The sequence below is a fragment of the Oryctolagus cuniculus genome, chromosome 13 (assembly GCF_964237555.1).
Source record: "Oryctolagus cuniculus chromosome 13, mOryCun1.1, whole genome shotgun sequence".
Classification (NCBI taxonomy): Eukaryota; Metazoa; Chordata; class Mammalia; order Lagomorpha; family Leporidae; genus Oryctolagus; species Oryctolagus cuniculus.
Window position 1 is genome coordinate 36,982,749 of NC_091444.1, and position 21,435 is coordinate 37,004,183.

The 21,435-nt window shown below is 48.3% G+C and overlaps 1 protein-coding gene across 4 annotated transcripts in view; it reads left to right on the forward strand.

Moving 5' to 3' along the window:
- The first annotated feature begins 5,604 nt into the window (after nucleotides 1-5,604).
- MIA3 (MIA SH3 domain ER export factor 3) overlaps nucleotides 5,605-21,435 on the forward strand; it is a 53,715-nt gene continuing 37,884 nt past the window's right edge. For 3 of the 4 annotated variants that reach the window (XM_008268390.4, XM_008268391.4, XM_008268392.4), the window contains exons 1-4: nucleotides 5,605-5,801; nucleotides 8,560-8,693; nucleotides 14,420-14,506; nucleotides 18,026-20,870. In XM_008268390.4, the coding sequence (XP_008266612.3) occupies nucleotides 5,669-5,801; nucleotides 8,560-8,693; nucleotides 14,420-14,506; nucleotides 18,026-20,870 (3,199 nt within the window). In that variant the 5' untranslated portion in view covers nucleotides 5,605-5,668. Of the gene's footprint in view, nucleotides 5,802-7,654; nucleotides 7,746-8,559; nucleotides 8,694-14,419; nucleotides 14,507-18,025; nucleotides 20,871-21,435 lie in introns of all 4 variants that reach the window. The other variant, XM_070055340.1, reaches the window with a different exon arrangement.

Sequence of the window (21,435 nt, forward strand, 5' to 3'; positions counted from 1 at the left end):
TCTGAAACATACAGAAAAAGTACATCTTCCCTGTTGCCGACCCTGCTTGCCCCAACTGTCTCCGAGATGCATCTTAATCAATGTGTCAAGTCCACCCCAAGCATATTGCTTTCTGCTGTGTCTACTCTTGGGATATTTTGTTCCTTACCCTTTCATCCCTTTTTAGAATCTAAATCCTGTTTTTAACCTCATATTCCACCCCATCACTTGCTTAACTCTTGAGTACTTAAAATTTGTAGCAAAACGTATCTTAGCGTTATGTGTGGCAGGATGTTGCTCTTACTTCTCCCCCAACCCCCACCCCACCCTTATTCTTACTAAGAGAAGTAACTAATGTTAGCTAGAGAGGTTTGTTTATCTTTTAGGAGTTCCCACCCTGAAGGATGTAATGAGGATCCAGAGTCACCCTCCACCCTCGGGGTGGAGCCAAGACTGGGGTCCTTTGGGCACAGATGTTCAGATGGACCTGTCTCTTAAAGAGTGATACAAAGAATGACACTGGACACAAACAGAGACAAGAGAGGAAGGAGCCCTCCGATGCCCAATAGGAAATGATACTGTGCAGGCTGACTTGTCAGAGTAAAGAACTATATCTTTGTTGTCCTTTATCTGTCTCACTCTTGTGGTCAATCATAGGTACATAGGCATTTATTACATGTGCAAAGTAAGGAATTGGGCCACTGCTGCTTAATTCCTGGACTCCTGGAGGGAATACAGGCCATGAATTTTAAAGTCCAAAGTTGGGGATGAGCAATGCATGCTCAACTCAAGTGTGGACCTCTGGTTGGTCCACAATGTTTGTGGCCTTCCTTTGACTGGTCAGTGATAGAGGCCAGCCTGTTTCCTGTGGAATGACAAATGGCAAACTCTAATCTGTTTGGGTAGGTTGGGTATCCAATTTGTTAGGGTTGGGTTTGGTATTATTTTATATGATTGAGGCTTGAAGTTCCTGAAAACATGTCAATTTAAGTCTAACACTAGGGTTAGGAAGATGGTCCAAGTACTTGAACACCTACACGCATGTGGGAGATGTGGATGGAGTTCTGGGATCTTGGTTTCATCCTGGCTATTGCAGCCATTTGGGGCGTGAATCAACAGACAGAAGAGCCCTCCTCTCTCTGACTCTCAAAATAAATACTTAAAGCTTTAAAAACTTATTTTTAAAAAGATTTATTTTGAAATGCAGAGAAACAGAGAGAGAAGAAGAAGACAGAGAGGTCTTCCATTCTCTGTTTCACTCCCAAAAATGCCTGCAAAGGCCGGTGCTGGGCCAGGCCAAAGCCAAGAGCCAGGAGCTTTATCCAGGTGTCCCACATAGGTGCAGGGTCCCAAGGACTTATACCATCTTCTGCGGCTTCCCCAGGCACATTAGCAGCGAGCTGAATTGGAAGTGGAGCAGCCTGAACTTGAACTGGTGCCCATACGAATGCCAGCACTGCAGATGGAGGCTTAACCTATTTTTTTTTTTTTTAAAGGAATTGATGTGGTTCTCACAGAACTCTGGTCAGTTTTCACAGAAGCCTGATTAGTTCTCAAGAGAGGGTTGTTATAAATGAGCAAAGTGGCTCACCACTTGGGACACCCACATTCCCTATCGGAGTGCCTAGTGTAAGTCCCTGCTCCTCTGCTTCTTCCCCAGCTTCCAGCCAACGTGCGTCCTGGGAGGCAGCAGATGACTGCTCAAGTACTTGGATCCCTGCCATCCACGCGGGAGACCCAGGTGGAGCTCTGAGCTCTTGGCTTGAGCCTACCCAGTTCTGGCTGTTGCGGGCATTCAGGGAATGAACCAGTGGGTGGGAAATCTTATTCTGTCTCTGTGACTTTCAAATGTTCTAGGGTAAGCCTCCCCTTTCGGCGTCAGCATCGCACATGGGTGCCAGTTCGAGTCCCAGCTGCTCCACTTCCAATCCAGATCCCTCTCCCTCCCCTTCCTTTTTCTCCCTCTCTTCCACTTCTTCTCTCTTCTCTTCCTCTTCTCCCCTCCCCCCCCCCTTTTTAAATATTTATTTATTTATTTGAAAGGAAGAGCTACAGAGGCAGAGAGAGAGAGAGAGAGAGAGACAGATAGACAGACAAAGGTCTTCCATCCACTGGCTCACTCTGAAACCAGGAGTCTGGAGGTTCTTCTGGGTCTCCCACATGGGTGCAAGGGCTCAAAGACTTGGGCTGTCTTCTACTGCTTTCTCAGGCCATAGCTGAGAGCTGGATGGGAAGTGGAGCAGCTGGAACTCTAACCAGTGCCCACATGGGAATCTGGTACTGCAGGAAGTGGCTCTACATGCTATGCCACAGCGTCGGCTCCCAGCTCTCTTCTGGTGGCCTGGGAATTTTAAATTCGGTATTTTATTTATTTGAAAGGCAGAGTAACAGTGAAACAAGGAAAGACAGACACACAGAGAGAAAGATCTTAAATCAGCTGGTTCACTCCCGAACAGCTGCAATAGCCAGGGCTGGGCCAGGCTGAAGCCAGGAGCCAGGAACTCCTTCCTGATCTCCCACATGGGTGGCAGGGGCCCAAGCACTTGGGCCATCATCTTCTGCTTCCTTTCAGGGCACATTACCAGGAAGCTGGATTGGAAGCAGAACAGCCAGGACTGGAACCAGCACGTCAATGTAGGATGCTGGTGTCACAAGTAGTGGCTTAACCACTTGAAGCCATAATGCTGGCCCCCATAATGCTACATTTTCAAGTTCACTGGTATTTTCTTCTATTGCTAATCCCATTCAGTGTGTTTCTCATCTCAGTCATTGTTATTTTCATCTTTTTAAGCATGAGTTAGGTCATTTTTATATCTTCTTTGTTTCCATTTTACATGCTTACGCTTTTCTATAGCTTCTTGAACATATGGATGATAACCATAGGAGTCTATCATCCTTGTGTAAGAATTCTACCACAAGTTTCACTTCTGGTACAATTTCTGTTGATTGATTTTTAATTTTCGTTAAGTATTTTAAAATTCATTATTGTTATGTTCATTATGATTTATAAATTCATTATGTATTTTCCTACTTCTTTGCATACCTCCTAAGCTTTTATTGGATTCCAGACATCATAAATTTACCTTGCTGGATGCTGGATAGTTTATGTTCTTTTAAATATTTTTGGGCTTTGCTCTGGAATGCAGTTAATTTACTTGGAAACATTTTGATCTTTTCAAGACTTGCTTTTAAGCTTTGTTAGGCAGGACCAGAGTAACATTTAATCCTGAACTAATTTTTCCCCTTTACTGAACAGTCTACTGGATACTCTGTTCCTTCCATATTTGCCCACCTTGGCTGGTGGTATCACAAACACAATCAGTTCACTCCAAAAATCGCCCCCACCCGCTCCAAGTTCTGCACCAGTGCTTCTTTTCCTGGCTTCAGGCAGTTCCTCACATCACATGCCTTTACCCTCAGTAGATCTCTGAAGGGTTCTCCCCCTCCCCTGCAGCTCTCTTTTCTCCTGTACTCAGCCCTACAAAGTCTAGCTGCATTGGCTTCCCCAAACTTTCTCTTTTTTTAAGATTTATTTATTTATTTATTTGAAAGGCAGAGTTACAGAAAGGCAGAGGCAGAGAGAGAAGTCTTCCACCTGCTGATTCACTCCCCAAATGACCGCAGTAGTTAGAGGTGGGCCAATTTGAAGCCATGAGCCGGAAGCCGGGTCTCCCATGTGGGTGCAGGAACCCAAGGACTTGGGCCATCTTCCACTGCTTTCCCAGGCAGATTAGCAGAGACAGAACACGTGCCCATTATGGGATGCTGGCATTGCTAGCTCCTGTTTCTTTCAGATATATCAGTCTTGCCTATTATGGGCTAACCATACCTCAATAACCTGAATTAAATAAAACAAGGTTCTCTGAGATTTGGGGTGTGACAGAAAAGAGGTCAAGGTTGGTTTCTAAGTGTTTGCCGTGAGCACTTGGGAGATGGGAATTAAATTTCCATTCCGATTTCTATCTGAGATAGGAAAGACTGAAAGGGGCAAGGTTTGAGAGCAGAAAGACTTAGGCTTTATATCCTACTGGACACACTTCGGATCCTAAGGCAAATAACTACACAGTAGCAGAGAGATAGAGAATGACAGGCACTGTGACTGCTTGGAGAGTGCTTGTGCCCGACCTTGCCAGGCAGCCACAGCCTGCTGGACTCAGGGGACTGCTCTTGGGCCCCGTAGACTTAAAAAAACAGTGAGTGCCTCTTTAGCATCTTTCCCCCTATTCAATCTATGGATTCCATGGATGGGGCACATTCTTCCTTTTCATTTCTCCAGAACCCAGTTAGTCTGGGAAACCAACCACTGGGTCTGTGGCTCACTACAGTGAAAAGCCCCTGGACACAAAGGCATAGTGCTCCAGCCAGCACTGTAGCCACTCTTCCTTGGACTCACCTGCTTGTGTCCACCCCCCACCTTTAATTTTGAACATATAGACATTAGTTATGTAATGATTTTGGGAAGATTTTGCTCCACTAGTCAGAAAGGAAATACAAAAATTGCTTGTCACTTGATGGAGGCTTTATAGACTTGTAATTAACAGGGAGAGTGGTACCTGTTTTTTTTTTTTTTTTTTTGGCTCCACCCCCTCACTAGGCGTGGGAATGACTCAATGGCCACATCTCTACAATGGGTATCATCAGAGGATCTGCTGCTAGGAAGTGCTATTGTGTGCAAAGTAAGCGAATGGACACATAGAAAGCCCTTAGACTAATAACTGGGCAGAGAGCAAGCACCCAGTAATTGTTAGCTGCAATGAACCTGGCTTTCTCCTCTCTGATACTTACTCTTCAATTGCTTTTAGGCCAACTGGCTTCCACTAACCCGCTGCGTCTCTAGCCAAAGGCCAGCTATCTTGCTTGTCTGGCACCGGCCCACCCTAGAGCTTCATCCTGGGTCTAGTACGAAAGGTAGCATAAAATAGGAGCTCAACACACTTATGTTGAATTGCATGACTTTCTCCCTTATGGACAAACACGTGGGAATCTCAACATCTGGGAAGGGTCATCGCCCACCTCTATCTGCTCTTCCCCCTTACAGACCCAACAGGCCCTGGCTCTGATGCACACCCCCAACCCACTTCCCGCTCTCCCTCTTTCTCCGTCAAAGCGGCTCACGGGGTGGGGGTCCCAGGGAACCCCTGTGAGTCTGAAGGGGAGGGAGCCTCGAACTGAAGACCAACCGTGGGTGGGGATTCGCTAGTTCTGAAAAGGGAGGCACCAAAGCAAGAAGCAAGGGCTGTGGGCGGTGGAGCGGGCCGGTTCGGGGTGTAAGAGACCCCAAGGCCGCGACAGGCCCCGAGAAGGAGCCGCCGGGACTGCGCAGGCCCGGGGTACCCAAGTGCGCAGGGGGCGCTGGCGCCGAGGCGGGCGCGCGGAGGGTCGGCTGCGAGCGGACCCGGCAGAGCCCGGCGATTGGGTGAGGGCACAGACTCAGAGTCCCAGTTGCCAAGGCAGCGGCCGGAGAAGGCCTCCGGCGGAGGAGGCGCCGCCGGTCCCCTCGGCTCCGAGCCCCGCGTCCCCTCTCGGAGCCCCTGCTGACGTGTCGGTCGGGAACCGCTCGGACCCTCCCGGCGCCGCCCTCGGCGCCGCACCTCCCACCCGGCTCCCGCGCCCCGCCCACGGCGCCGCCCGCCGCGCCCGCCCGGCCGCCGCCGCCTCCGCGTCACAGACTCCCCGGGGTGACCACAACATGGCTGCGGCGCCGGGGCTGCTCTTCTGGCTGCTCGTGCTCGGGCCGCCCTGGCGGGGGTCGGGCCAGCCAGACCCGAGCACCGGCCGGCGCTTCTCGGAGCACAAACTCTGCGCGGACGACGAATGCAGCAGTGAGTGCGGGGCGGGCGGCCGGCCCGGGGTCTCCGCGGCGGCGGCGGCGGCGGGGACGCCGCCCGGGCTGTGCGGGTCGGGGCTCTGCAGCCCCGCGGGCAGGCAGAGCGCGGGAGTGGGCGAGCCCTGGGAGCCTGCGTTGCGTCCCCCGACTCTGTGCCCAGCCGGCGTGGTCGCGAGGGGCTGCACCTCCCACTTGTTGCCAGCGTTTTGTTTTCCCTCTGCTGGCCGCGGCGTGGGGTCGGGGTGGCCCCTGGTTCCCGCAGTGACAGCGCGCGGTGTCCCCCTTCCCCCGATCGGTGGCTCTAGGTTGAGGGGCTTGCGCGCCGCGAGTCCGGGGCTCCCCACGCTGCAGCCGAGCGCTTCCCGCCCCCGCCACGGGGACCTCAGTGGTGCAGAAACCGGGTAGATGCGCCAGGGTCTCTGTGCGCGTGTTCCCGGTGGCAGGAAGACGTGGGGCTCCTCGGGACGGGCGACCTTCTGCTTTCCTGGGATTTGGGCTCTAACTGCCTTTTGGGCAGGGCTTGGATTTTAGGTTTGGGACGAGCCCGGAGTGCAAGGCACACAGGGTTTTCCGAGGTCTGCACCCAGGCTCTGCCTCAGCCCTGTCATTTCTGTGCGTGGGGTCGTCCTTGCAAACTGCCAGGCTGGGCAGCAGGAAGGCCAAAATCCTTGGCTCTCGAAAGAGGCCGAGGATCTGCACCGGCCACCTGGGAGAGGCGCAGGAAGTGGAATTGCTCCCCAGTCCCAGACTGGGGATGGGCGATGAGGAGAGCAGTCTTCAGACTCAGATATGGAAGGTCGTTACAATAATAATCGTAAGAAATGCTTCAAGGGCCTTATAAGCCCAACCAGCGTTCGCCTTAGTTGTGTTGTCGGAGCCTTCTCTGTTTGCCGGGTCCAGGATCCTTCTTAACCTTATAACTTACAGACAGTCGCTGCAGAAATGGTGGTTCATAAATTAGGAGCAATCCTGCAGAAATTATTCATTCCAAAAGGGCCAAGAAGCCTACAGTTTAACTATTTATACATTCAGATTCGTGCTCTAAGATTGCATAATTTGAAGGGTTTGTGTCACTACAGTATTTGAAGAGAAGAAAGGAGGTGATCTGTAATCTATGTTAAGGCATTCCTAGAAGCAGCCCTCCAGCTCATGTAAAGGAGCACTGCCATGCTTTTTTGCCTTCAGTTTTCTTTCTTGGAGCAAACCCAAATGTCTGTTTGCTGTTGGATGTGGTGAAATGTTTGCTGGTTTTGCTTTCAAGCACTGTTCTGCTGGGTTTCTCAAAACAAATTACCCCAGGAGTCACATCTCATGCTTCCTTGGTGCTGAGAGGTCTGTTGGAGGAGCTAGCCTTTGTGGGTAATTTGAGAAAGGCTGCAGGTGTCCAAACAGATGTAACCAAACTCAACAGGCCACGGCAGGGGCATTGCCTGAGACTGTGTGGTGCTGCACAAAGTGCTATGTCAGGTGTCCCCATGTGCTGGACACAGGTGTCCCACCAAGTGCATTATGTTGTCCTCTGGTGTGTTCCTACAAATCCTCGTCCATCTGAGGGGGAACAACAGAAACACTGAATTTCCAATTCCCATAGAGTCCCCAAGTCTTACAGTTCCTGTCACCTTCAACCTGGCCTGGCACCCAGTTATATCCAAACAAAGATGCTAATGTGTCTGAAAACAGTCCCTTCTGAATCTGTCTGTTTGCCCCTGGAATACCTATTTTTAAAACATAGACTTTTATGTATTTTATTGCTAATTGACTTTTAGAAAAAGTGTTGTTTTTTTTTTTCCATTTCATCCTTGTTTCTGCTATTTAAATGCATTTATTGTCCATTTCATCTCATATCAGAAACTGTGTATTTGGTCAACAAAAAGAAAAATACTGCTTCTACCAGTTTCTAGATCGAGTGTGATTTAAGTCCTGCATTTTAAGCATGAAGGTAACTACTGACCTATTCTCATAGTTTTGCTTGGTCCCTGCCAAATGGGATGTCCACTTTTGATTTTGTTTATAGGAAAATATAAATAAGAGTATTTTTCCTTTGGAAATGTCCTTAATGTTGGATACAGTCAACGTTACTTAGTTTCAGAACATACTGCCTTGTGATACGGCTGGATCCGTTCATAATAGGGTTTGATACCCTTTCCCATTTCTTTATTCCCATATTGTACAGAGAGAACAACTTGGCTACAAATGAAGTTGATGGTGTTTCTTGTTGCCTGGTAGCAATTGCAGCCACTTAAAAGTAGTGCCTTTTAGCGATTAGTTCAAGTTAATGGACCCCTTGGGTATTCCTGGGTGTGCTTCTCTTCCTGGTTCCCTATTACCTCTCCATGTAGCCAGGCCTAAGCCAGTTAGCAGTCTGCACTTGAATTTACCCATTTGCAAAGCAGAGCTTTATATGAGTATGAAACAGCAAAGATTGGAGACTGGATTAGAGAGGGAACCAGGGGTTTGACTGGAGACCAGGAATGTGTGGCGTGGCCACAGTGCTTCTTGTTTCTCAGTGTTCTCTAGAGAGAAAAACAAGGAAAGTTCCCTCTCCCCTGTCTCATTACAAACGATGTCATGACTTAGAGCAATAAAGTGCTAAGGATTTTAGATACCATAAGCAGTGGATGGAAAAGGATTCCAAGAGAGTACTGGGACAACACGATTGTTTACAGTGGGATCCTTATGTTTCCTGATACATCAGTGTGGGTTGTGAAAGTTGGATCTGATACCTGGTTATTTTTTCCTGTCTTTATATACAGTGTTAATGTACCGGGGTGAGGCCCTCGACGATTTCACAGGCCCAGACTGCCGTTTTGTGAATTTTAAAAAAGGTGACCCTGTATATGTGTACTATAAGCTGGCGGGGGGATCACCCGAAGTTTGGGCTGGAACTGTAAGTAAACATTCGATATACTTTATTTTCTTGCTTTTTGTTGTGCTGCTTAGAAGTGTAGATTTCACTGACTGTTTCCTTGGTGTCTTGGATGGAGTTAACTTGTCCCCCACCAGACCGTGAAAAAAGATGAGCCCGAGTCTCTAGCCAGGCCTCGGAGAACAATGTGGCACGGAAGTTTTCTGAAACACAATTGAACTGATTTTCACTATTGCCCATTGGCATTAAGTTCCAGGATGCTCAGTACATATGAAAGGTTGGCCTGATGAAAACCTGAACATTTGGGGCCAGCGCAGTGGGTTAAAGCCCCAGCCTGCAGTGCCAGCATCATATGGACGCTGGTTCAAGTCCTGGCTGCTCCTCTTCTGATCCAGCTCTCTACTATGGTTGGGAAAGCAGTAGAAGATGGCCCAAGTCCTTGGGCCCCTGCACCCACCTGGGAGACCCAGAAGAAGCTCCTGGCTTCAGATCAGCTCAGCTCTGGCTGTTGTGGTCATTTGGGGAGTAAACCAATGGAGTAGAAGACCTTTCTCTCTCTTGCTCTCGCTCTCTCTTGCTCTACCTCTCTCTGTAACTGTCTTTCAAATAAATAAAATAAATCTTTTTTTTTTTTTTTTTTTTTTTGACAGGCAGAGTGGACAGTGAGAGAGAGACAGAGAGAAAGGTCTTCCTTTGCCGTTGGTTCACCCTCCAATGGCCGCCGCGGCCGGCGCACTGCGGCCAGCGCACCACGCTGATCCGATGGCAGGAGCCAGGTGCTTATCCTGGTCTCTCATGGGGTGCAGGGCCCAAGCACTTGGACCATCCTCCACTGCACTCCCGGGCCACAGCAGAGAGCTGGCCTGGAAGAGGGGCAACCGGGACAGAATCCGGTGCCCTGACCGGGACTAGAACCCGGTGTGCTGGCGCCGCAAGGCAGAGGATTAGCCTAGTGAGCTGCGGCGCCGGCCCTATAAAATAAATCTTTAAAAAAAAAAAAACCCTGAGCATTCTTACTTTCACTGCTTCCCAGAGGGAGAACTCACACACATTAGATTTAATCCTGTAAACTACAAGTGAAGTAGTGTTTCAGGCATGCACGTTTCTCTTTTTTCTTTAAAGATGTATTTGAAAGGCAGAGTGACTGAGAGAGAGAGAGACGGTGAGACAGGGAGAGATTGTCCATCCCCTGGTTCACTCCCCAAATGGCTTCAACTGCTAGTGCTGGTCCAGGCTGAAGCCAGGAGCCAGGAGCTCCATCCATGTCTCCCACATGGGTAGCAGGGACCCGAGTGCTTGCGCCATCTTCCCTTGCCTTCCTAGGCACATTTAGCAGGGAGCTGGATTGGAAGCGGAGCAGCTGGGACTTGGGCTAGTGCTCTGGTAAGGGATGCTGGATCACAAGTGGTGGCTCAGCTGTGCCACAGTGCTGGTGCCTAGGCATGCACCTTTCAAGTTGACTCTGTTTTTCTTCTTTTCCATAGTATTTATATCTGTGGAAAAAGTGGCAGCCCTGGGAAAAGTTACCCAGTCATCTGTGTCATTATTAGTCTGTTAAAGCAAAAGATTGTGTTCACTGTGTGATTTCCTGGTTGTTTTTTTATTTTTGTTTGCAACTTCGAGGTCATCCTTTTCCTGCTTTCAATATAGTTGTACCTGGAGGTGGGGACCCTCTTCCCAGCCAGTTTTCTGAGTGTCCCGATACCAGATGTGGCAGTCAGTGACTGTGGGGAGCAACTGGGAGCAACCCGGACTAGACTAAGTTACTGGAATTAAGACTTATTCTATGCATCTGCTCTCCCACAATATGGCGCTGAGAAGGGAGAAACAGCTTCTACACAGCTGCCTCCAGTTCAACCAATAAACTGTAGGACCTGCTCCTGATTGGAGGAGAGCAGCGTATTCGGCGTGTGGGTAGCAGAGTTGGGATTGGTGGAAGAGGACTATAAAGGAGGAGAGAGACAACATGCACCAGGAACATCTAGAGGGAACATCTATCTGAAGGAACACCTGTGCAGCCCCCGAGAGAGCCGGCCGGCGGTATGCCGCTCCCCCGCGGAAGTGGGGAAAGTGGCTAGGGGGAACCGCCCTTCCACGGAGGTGGAAGGGACGGTAGCCAACCCGGGAAGAACCAGCAGCAAACCCAGGGAGGGCCGAGCAGACAAAAGAACAGCACAGGGTCCTGTGTCGTTCCTCCACGAAGATGGGGAGCGACAAGTGACTGCTTAAGGCTTCCATGTTTTCAATGCAGAGGTTCACTGGAAGTGAACTGATTGAGAGACAGTTGAGTTATTGTCCTTTGCTTTGTAGAAAGGACATGTGGAGGCTGGCACTGGGGGTAAAGCTGCCACCTGCAGTACCGGCATCCCATATGGACGTCAGTTCAAGTCCCAGCTGCTCCACTTCCGATCTAGCTCTCTGCTATGGCCTGGGAAAGCAGTAGAAGATGGCCCAAGTCCTTGGGCCTCTACACTCATGTGGAGACCTGGAGGAAACTCCTGGTTCCTGGCTTCAGATCGGCCCAGCTCCAGCCATTGCAGCCATCTGGGGAGTGACCCAATTGTTGGAAGACCTCTCTCTTTCTCTCTGCCCCTGCCTCTCTGTAACTCTACTTTTCAAATAAATAAATAAATCCTTAAAAAAAAAAAAAGAAAAGAAGGACATGTGGACTCTACTTACTTAACTGAGTAGTGAGGGTCCTTGATGATTTTAGGATTGTCCCAGTTTGGATACATTCCCAGTCCCAGTTGTGAAAGTGTTCATCCTCAGTAAAACATCGAAGGTGTAACAGAAAAGAAGGTTGTCGAGATTCCCCATAGGAAAAATAGATTAACCCTGGTGGTGGTGTCTAGATCTGTGAGAAGATCGTGCCCTGATATTTACACAGAATCCCGATCGAATTACTCCACGCAAAGAAGAATCTGTTGTTCTTCGAGTCTACCAAGTGGAACTTCTTGGTCATCTTTAGGCCTGGCAGTGTTTTCCCAGGTGCCTCGGCTGCATTCATCTTAGAACCGTGCTGTTCTCTCTCCCCTTTGCCTCCTTGCCAAGTGTTGGGATCCATGAACTTGACTTGCATTTTCTTCCTGCCGCCTTTTTGTTCTTGCCCATACTCACCTCTCGAAATCCTGGGTCACAGGCTGTGCCTCCTTCTGGGTCACAGCCCTTATCCTCCCTTCTTGTGGAGTGCTGCCTCCAGCACCCAGGTGGAAGAGATCCTTGTTCTCAGATCTGCTGGCTGCTGTCTGGTCTGCAGTGCTCTGCACAGCGCTTAGTGTGTGTATGGTCTTAGCTCTCTGCGCAGTCACACCTCTGTGATGGAAGGGCCCAGGTCTTATCTGCCTGCCTTCTGCAGACTGCCTTATGGGGCAGTGACACATAGAATTGGTTCTCTTGAGACAGTACTCTACTATTTTTTTTTTCCAGTATCTTTGAAGGAATGATGTGTGGAAGCCAAATTAGGCCTAAAGATCACTTGCAGTCATGAGAGCCTATGATTCTGAATTTTTTTTGTCAGATTATAGGAAATGAGCTCCTACCCAGTGTATAAATACAGAAGATTAAAAAAAATATATTTGAAAGGCAGAGTAACAGAGACTGATAGCAAGTTCTTTCATCCACTGATTCACTCTCCAAAAGACCCTGATTGGGCCAGACCAATGCCAGGAGCCTAGAATGCTGTCTGGGTCTCCCATGTGGGTGTCAGGGGCCCAAGGACTTGGGTCATTCTCCACTGTTTCCCCAGGCTCATTGGCAGGGAGCTGATATGAAGTGGAGCAGCCGGGACTCCAATGTATGCCTGTATGGGATACTGGCATCAGAGGTGGCCGCTTAATCCACTGTACCGTGATACCAGCTCCAAATACAGAGTTTTATATGATCTGTGTCTCAACTGACAGAGATTAAGCATAGATAAATGTATTTCCTTTATCCAGGTATCTCTGATTTCTTTCCCTTTTCCAAGTGTTCCCCAATTACATTTGTCCTCAGGGGGTCAGCATTGTGGCACCACAGGTTACTCTGCTCTGCTTCTGATGTAGCATCCTGCTAATGTGCCTGGGAAGGCAATAGATGATGGCCCATGTCACCCATGAGGGAGACCACAATAGAGAGCCTGACTCCCTTGGCCTGGTCCAACCCTGGCCATTGTGCCACTTGGGGAGTGAACCAGTAGATGGAAGCATGCGTTTTTTCTCTCTCTCTTTCTCTCTCTGTCACTGTGCCTTTCAAATACATAAATGAAGTCTTAAAATTTTTTTTCTTCAGAAGTAAAAAGTGCTTTTTCTCATATTTCCTGTCTTGTTTCTTGTGTATCTCCCTTCATGTCTCATGAATCTTACACTTAGGAAATGTTTTTAAAGATATATTTATTTCAAAGGCAGAGTTAAACAGAGAGGAGGGACACACACATACACCGCGGGCTTCCATCTGCCGGTTCACTTCCCAAATGTCCACAGCAGCCAGGGCTGGGCCAAGCCAAAGCCAGGAATGGGAGCTTTTTCCAGGTCTCACAGGGACCCAAGCACTTGGACCATCCCTCGCTGCTTTCCCAGGTGCATTAGCAGGGAGCTGGATCAAAAATGGAGCAGTCGGAACTCCAACCGGTGCCCATATGGGATGCTGGCATCACAGGTAGCAGCTTACCCTGTCACACCACAGCGCTGGGCCCCTACACTTAGGAAATTAAAAAACTCTCTCTCCCTAGCTTTTAAAATGATTCTTGTACCTGATCCTTCGTTTTCATCCTGTAGATTTTTGGTTTTGGTTTTGGTTTGTCTGTGTCTTTGTTTTAAACTTGGTAGAGTTACAGACTTTATCTGCCAGGTTAATTGCCCCGTCTTATCTAATCTTAATGGCAGTGTCCTTCTGCCAGCACTGTCTTTGGAGAGTTCCAAGTAGAACAGGACTACTCGGGAGTGAGAACGTTTCAGTCAGTGATAAGATGGCCTTTTTCTTTCTTTTTGTGTATTTGGTTTCCGTCTCAATCCCCTTTAATGATTGGGTCAGACATTGACTGCTGTCTCCCACACAGTAGCTGGTAAAAGTGTGTGTTTCTCAAGAGGACACCCGTGCTGTATTTTAGCTGAAGGTATGCACGTGGTAAACACTGGTGCTGAGAAGGCGTGAATCACTTTCTGTAGAGGATGTAGTTTGTGGGAAACTGAAGTTTGGTGTGGCCATTCGTATGTATTACTTTTTTTCCCCCACTAAGTACCTGTAAATGTAGTTTTTGAAAAAGTGTAACACATGATATCAATAAATACATATCTTTGTTGTAGTGGTCAAACATTTCAGAAACTTTATATTATTTTTACTTACTAATTTCCGTGGCTGTGTATTGGTTTAAGAAAGGCTTGTTAAGTATTGGTTTATGAACAGTACTATGAAATGTGCAGGTAAATTCTTTGAAAAGCTTCAAACCAGCTTTGATTTTGCATAGTTTTAATTTTATATATATTTATGATCTTGTATGCAGGTATTTTATCTGCTTCTAAAATCTAACTTCATATACCTATGTTAGGAATTAAGCTAGATATAAAAAAAAGACTTCAATGGTTTAGAAACTCATTCTATTGGAATAATAATCAGTTTAATTATAATAGCAATTATCTATCTACCTTGGTTATATCTACCTCCCTATATCTATCTGTAGACTTCCTGTCACTTCTAAAAAGTATCAACTCTTTTTATATTTCTTATACAGAATGTGATTAATGTTTGTCCCTTTTAACAATTCTTTCTTATAGGTTGGGCGTATTTTTGGATATTTTCCAAAGGATTTGATCAAGGTAGTCCATGAGTACACCAAAGAAGAGCTCCGAATTCCAGCAGATGTGAGTTTGGATTTCTTTTTTTGGTCTCAGTTGCAAATTGGCTTATGAATTTATCAGTTGCATTTAGTTAAGTTTTTTTGAAAATTTGAAGGTATTCTAATCAGAGAGATAAAGCAATCTTAATATTTGTATATCAGATTTTAATTTGGAATCAGACTATCTCTAAGAAAGGAAAGAAAAGCTGGAAAAGAATTTAAGGGAGAGGTTGGGTGTTTGGTCTAGCAGGTAAGACACAGTTAAGATTCCTGAGTTCCATATTGGAACTGGGTTTTATACCCTGCTCCAGCTTCCTGCTAATGCGCACTCCAGGAGGCGGCAGGTGAGGTCTTAGAAGATTGGTTCCTGACATCCACATGGGTGATCTGGATTGAAATCCTGCTTCTGGCTTTGGCCCTCGCTGGGGGACATTGTGAACACTTGGGGAGTGACCCAGTGGATGGGAACTCTTTCTGTTTTTCTTTCTCTCTGCTTATTGAATAAATAAGTGAAAATTGGGAGAAAAAGAATTTTAAGGAGATTATGTTGTAATTTGACACTTGCTGATATATCAAAGCAGATATCCTATACAAAGCTGTATACTCATATATAGGATTTTCTGTCTATATGTATGTGAAAAATAGGAAATCAATATCTGTTTTTTTTAATATATATATATATATTTATTTGAAAGGCAGAGAGAGAGATGGATATTCCATTTACTGATTCGCTCCCCAAATGGCTGCAGTGGCCAGGCCTGAGCTAGTAGGAGCTTCTTCTGGATCTCCCACATAGGTGGCAGGGCCCAAGGAATTGAACCATCTTCCACTGCTTTCCCAAGTGCATTAGCAAGCAGCTGCATTAGAAGTGTAGCATCCGGGACTCAAACTAATGCCCATATCGGATGCCAGCATCATAGGCAGTGGCTTAACAGGGGCCAAAGTGCCAACCCCTGTACATAGTTATTAAAGAAAGAAATTATTTCACTTTACAAGCAAAAAGAGAATGCTCAGTTTGAAAACTATTCACTGAATAGCTACTAGACATATGAAAACTATAGAAATCAGGTTAATCAAACTCTAGATTGTATCCTGGGTACAAACTTATGAGGATGGATGGATGGATCCCTCCCTCCCTCCCTTCCTTCCTTCCTTCCTTCCTTCCTTCCTTTTTTTTTTTTTTTTTGATTGATTTATTTATTTGAAAAGCAGAGTTACAGAGAGAGGGAAAGGCAGAGAGAGAGAGAGAGATAACTTCTGATAACTTCTATCTACTGGTTCAGTCCCCAGTGGCTGTAGTGGCCAGGCCAGGGCGAGGCTGAAACCAGGAGCCTGGAGTTGCATCTGGGTCTCACACATGGCTGCAGGGACCCAAGTACTTGGGCTGTCCTCCACTGCTTTTCCCAGTCACATCAAAATCAGGGAGCCTGGGTCAGAGGTGGAGCAGCTGGGACCTGAACAGCACCCATGGGGGATGTTGTGCTGCAGGCAATGGCTTACCCACTACACCGCAGCACCAGCCCTGAGGATTTTCTTATCATTGACTCTAGTGATTTAAGGGATTGTGGCTATGTTGTGATTTGGAAGAAGGAATCAAGTGAGGTCCAGTCTCGAATCTATGAGACACTGATTGCACATTCTGTAAAGCGTGTCTGCTTTCATCTGTGCTGTGCTAACTTAAAATGGTTTTGTGACTAAGGAGACTGTGTTCTGGAATCCTCATTGCAGCTGACTATTTTCTGGAATCATTGATGTCCACTTTCATTTAAAAACCTGTGAGCATGGCCAGCACCGCGGCTCACTAGACTAATCCTCCGCCTAGCGGCGCAGGCACACTGGGTTCTAGTCCCGGTCGGGGCGCCGGATTCTGTCCCGGTTGCCCCTCTTCCAGGCCAGCTCTCTGCTGTGGCCCAGGAAGGCAGTAGAGGATGACCCAAGTGCTTGGGCCCTGCACCCCATGGGAGACCAGGAGAAGCACCTGGCTCCTGCCTTCAGATCAGCGCCAGCCACAGCGCGCCAGCCGTGGTGGCCATTGGAGGGTGAACCAACGGCAAAAAGGAAGACCTTTCTCTCTGTCTCTCTCTCTCACTATCCACTCTGCCTGTCAAAAAAAAAAAAAAAAAAAAAAAAAAAAAAACCTGTGAGCAGAGCATTTAAAAACCTGGCAGAGCATGCCAGTGGCTGGGTTAGGGTGGTTCTTTGCTATTGCTGTTCTCTGAATTCCTTGACACCCTCAGGAGCCACAAAATTAGCCCCATTGCCTGTTGAGCTTTGCTGTTGATGGAGAGGTTGCCTGGGATGTGAGTGTGAGACCTCACCTGTTTGGGATTCTGCCTTCTCATTGTACTTCCCACTGCATGCTTCTCTTCAGTTTAAGAAAATGGCCCCAAAATGCATGTGGTGGAAAGAGAAACCGTGCATCCCTCCTGCAGTGGACGGATCTCTGCAGAATGCAAGGTTTAGTTAGGAGAAGAAATTACTTTTTTTTTTTTTTTAATTTTTGCCCAGTTTATGGCTCCTTGCATGCCAATTTGCTTACTAGTGGCGATGGTAGGGAGGGGGGTGAGAGAATCTAGATTTATAGAGAGTCCCGGGAGAAGATCTGAGTGATGGCCTGGATCCCTGATTTCGAGTGTATATCCTGCCGATACATACCTTTTTGAGTTGCTTTTCTGGTAATAGTGAAGTGGGGAACCCCGCTTTGAGGTCATTCTTTGTCCCCTTTACATTTTTACTTCTTGTGTACCTGTTTCTCGCTAAGGTAGTTCTTAGATTGGTTTATTTTTTGCAATCCAAGGAAAATACAAGCTAGAAATCCATGCAGACTTAGACCGAGCCTGATAATGTGGTGATTCCGTGTGTGTCTGCTGGGCGCACTGAGAAGTGTAGAAGCATGGTGTGCAGGACACAACAGTAGAGAAACCAGAGGCTCCTCAGCTTCTCCTGGACAGACAGTTGTGCACTAGAGTTCCAGAACATCAGGCATAGATTCTGGGGTTTGGAGAGCCCAATAAAGGGCACCTCACTTTTCTTCGGTCTGCTCACAACAAATCAGGAGACCCAGGAGCTGGGCAGATGGAGGCCAAAATGTCACTCATGACTTGTCGATAGAGATTTTGGAGACTGTGACTCAAGAGTGCAGCAATAACGGGCCTTCTTCTAATACTACAGTCTAGAAAAGTCAGACATAGCCAAGTATAGCCAGAGCTACCCAGCAGGGGCCTCTCTAAGGGGGACTGTCTCCATAACACTAACAGCGTGGAGGAACGGAATGTTTGTGTTCCCTCCAGCAGATCTCAAACAGAAAACAGAGAGCAAACCCACCAGTCACCTGAGTCATTCGTCTCCTGAAGAGGAGGATGAAGGGAAGCTAAGAGTGTTACTGGGGGGAGTGGGGTTCCAGCTTCCCACGCTCCTGGAGCCCATAGCCCATTGTCCAAAGTCGGACCAGTCGTGAATTTGGGACCATCTCTGTCACTAGCATAAGTCAGAGTTTGCTTTTGTGACACTTGGTTATTGACACCTCCTTGTCTTTCTTTTACAGGACACAGATTTTGTTTGTTTTGATGGGGGAAGAGATGATTTTGATAATTATAATATAGAAGAACTTCTAGGATTTTTAGACTTCTATGATTCTGCAGCTGGAGATTCTGAGAACACCATGGATAAAACGTCCCAGCACGTGGAAAAAGTTCCTGAAGTATCTAAGGAAAGGGAACCCATAGAAGCCAATGCAGACGCAAATGAAAGTGTGTTCTCAGAAAGCTCTAAGGATCTCGAGGACCCGTTTCTGCCTCAGAAGAACCCCGTCCCTGCAGCCGTCCCTGCAGCCGTCCCTGCAGCCGGTCAGGCGCGTGCTGCTCAGGGGGAGCCGTCTTCACTTGAACCCTTTGAGGAAATGCTGCAAGATCAAAGTGAGAACAACAAAACCAGCAATAGTTCTCAGGGCTCCAGCGGACAGGAGACAATGGATGCATACAAACTCTTGAAGAAAGAAATGACTCTGGACTTGAAAACCAAATTTGGCTCCACTGCTGATGCCCTGGTTTCTGACGACGAGACGACCCGGCTTGTTACCTCATTAGAAGATGGTTTCGATGAGGAGCTGGATGACGACTACTACACAGTCGAGAAGGAAGAGGAGGACGATAGCGACAATTTTGATGCACTCCCACTGCTAACCTTCACAAGTGGAGAAGATGAGAAAGATCCAGGGAAGCCCGGAGTTGAGAAGTATTCAACAGGTGAAGAACAGTATTCAAACACAGAGCACAAGGTTGAGGCCACTCTGCCCCCTGGCATCAGAGCTGATGATAAGAGTATACTCACGGACTGGGGGGATACCCTCTTCTCTATCGTCACAGGAGGTGAGGAAAAGCCAGGTCCAGCGGATTTAGAGGGTTCTAATTCAGAGGAAGAAAAGGAGGATGATGTTGGCACCCTAGGCCCAAAGAGCAAACAGGAGAAACCACAATCAGCAACAGAGTCTGTTGACCCTGTAAATGCAGAAGACGGCCCTTTGAGGACAGAAGTGCCTAAAACAAATGATGAAAAGGACCCAGAAACGCACACTGAGCTTCACATTAAAGACAAAGGGAAGGAAGTTCAGGAATCCACATTAGCCCTGGAGCAAGCTGAGGCAGAATCAGAGCGGGAGAAGCAGGAGAAGCAGGAAGGGGTGGCTGTGGGTAGCCCTGCCCAGAGCAGCAAGCACAGCGCTTTGCCAGCCGCTGAGAAGGGTAAAGACACACTAAAATCAGCTTTCGGTAACGAAGAGAGTGACCTAAAAGAAGAAGCCATTCTCATTTCAAAAGACACACCTCACCAAGAAAGACCTGGGGAGAGTTTGGCAGGTGGCTCAGACAAGGAATCTGCACCCACAGCTCTGGGGAGCCAAATGGACGAAGAAACAAACAAACAGGAATCCGTAGCCGTGGCACCACTCTTGGGTGATCCTCAGCGTAATACGTCCATGGAGAGTGTGGAGGAAGGAGAGGTTTTGGTAAATAAATCCAGGCTACACTCACCATCAGTGGAGCATCAGCAGGAGGAATCTAAAGAGGAAGCAGTGGTGAAGACTCAGGATCAACCCAGCTTCTCCTCTCCAGATGGAGTGGCTTTGCCAGGGGAACTGGGAGAAGAGGTTCCCCCTCTGGGAAGAAATTTTTCCTGGCAACAAGACAGAGACGTGGCTGCCACAATTATCAAGCAGGCGAACGAGAAGACGAGGCTCTCTGGGGATGAGGGCAAAGAGGACCCTGTAGAAACAGAGGTGGCTCATCACAAGGCAATGCAGGGCCCCCAGGGGCTGGGAAAAACAGACCCCACTGGTAGTGCACAAGCACCAGCTTTCCAGACTGCAAAGCCGGACACCGAGGAAGATGACTACTGGTTCGAAGAACTCCTGGAAGATGAAAACGCTCTGAGTGCAGAGCAGTCTAAAGAAAAAGGCTCTGGGGTTCCAGACGGGAGGTTAGATGTCAATCTGCAGGTGCTTGGAGGAGCAGTTTTAGGGACTGCTCAGCCTGATCCCCAAACTAAAGCAAACAAGCAAGAAACTCATACAGTTTTGGAGACTGAAAGAAAAGGTGAACCTGCAGCCACAGGAGTAGACAGGACGGGCATGGAACCAGGCAGAATAGGGCTGGTGAAAGAAGAAAGCCCCCTGCTAGATGAGCAAGCCCAGAGCCCCCCTGAAGTCAATGACCTTCCTGGCCGGGAGACCCAGGCTCCCGAGGTAGGCCACGTGTTTCAGAATCAAGATGCTGATTTTCTGAAAAGAGACCATCCCCAGGAGCACTGGAAGCCCTCGGGGCTCATGGAGAATCGTGGGGGAGAAGACCTCTCAAAAGAGGACCCCGAGGACGTAGGGAAATTCCTGGACTTGGAAGGCCAGGGCTCTCTCCCTGAGCAGCCCGAAGACGACCCGCTGCGCTGGGGTCCACGGACTCCTGCAGAGCCAGGGCCCGGTGGCCGCGCCGAGGACCTGCCTATAATAAGCAGCTTCTTTAAAGAACAGCAGTCTTTGCAGCGCCTCCAGAAGTACTTTGATGTCCGGGAGCTGGAAGCCATGCTCCAGGAAATGTCATCGAAGCTGAAGTCAGCCCAGCAGGAGAGCCTGCCCTATAACGTGGAGAAAGTCCTGGACAAGGTCTTCCGCGCCTCCGAGTCACAGATTCTGAGTGAAGCCGAGAAAATGCTCGATGCTCGGGTGACCGAAAATAGAGACCTGGGAGTGAAGGAAAACAACATTTTCGAAGAGGCAGCCGTGCTGGATGACATTCAAGACCTGATCTATTATGTCAGGTACAAGCACTCCGTGGCCGAGAAGACAGCCCCGCTGATAACAGCACTACCTTTCGAGGAAGGCTGGCATGGACCTGCGGAAGGTAGAGTTCCCGCCCACGGACTGGTCATGTTGGGCGGGGAAGCAGGCTGAGGCCGGTGCGTGTGTGTGCGCATGCACATGTGCGTGCGTGCGTGTGTGTGTGTATGTGTGTATGTGTGTGAGTGTGCTGTTTCCCTGCAGTGCTCCTGTCTTATTTGTAAAGCTCTGTTCCCAGCTTCCCTGTGCCCAAAGCAGAGGGCCCACGCAAGGGGCCCCCTGGCCCTCCTGCCTTCTCTGCTTTGGGTTGGAGCATGGAAAAGGATTTCTCACTCTGCTTTCCTTTAGGATGGCTGAGACTGGTTAGCATTTTCAACAGAAACCTGTAAGAACCTAAATGGGAAGATACAAACAAGGATGCACCAAGTAGGCCTGGTAACAGGGCCCAGATTTCATGAACCATTATGAAAGGGCTTTGTTGAACTCAGTCCCCCTGCCCCTGTGCTGCACCGATCCGGTGCCAGGAGCCAGGTGCCTCCTCCTGGACTCCCATGCGGGTGCAGAGCCCAAGCACTTGGGCCATCCTCCGCTGCCTTCCTGGGCCACAGCAGAGAGCTGGACTGGAAGAG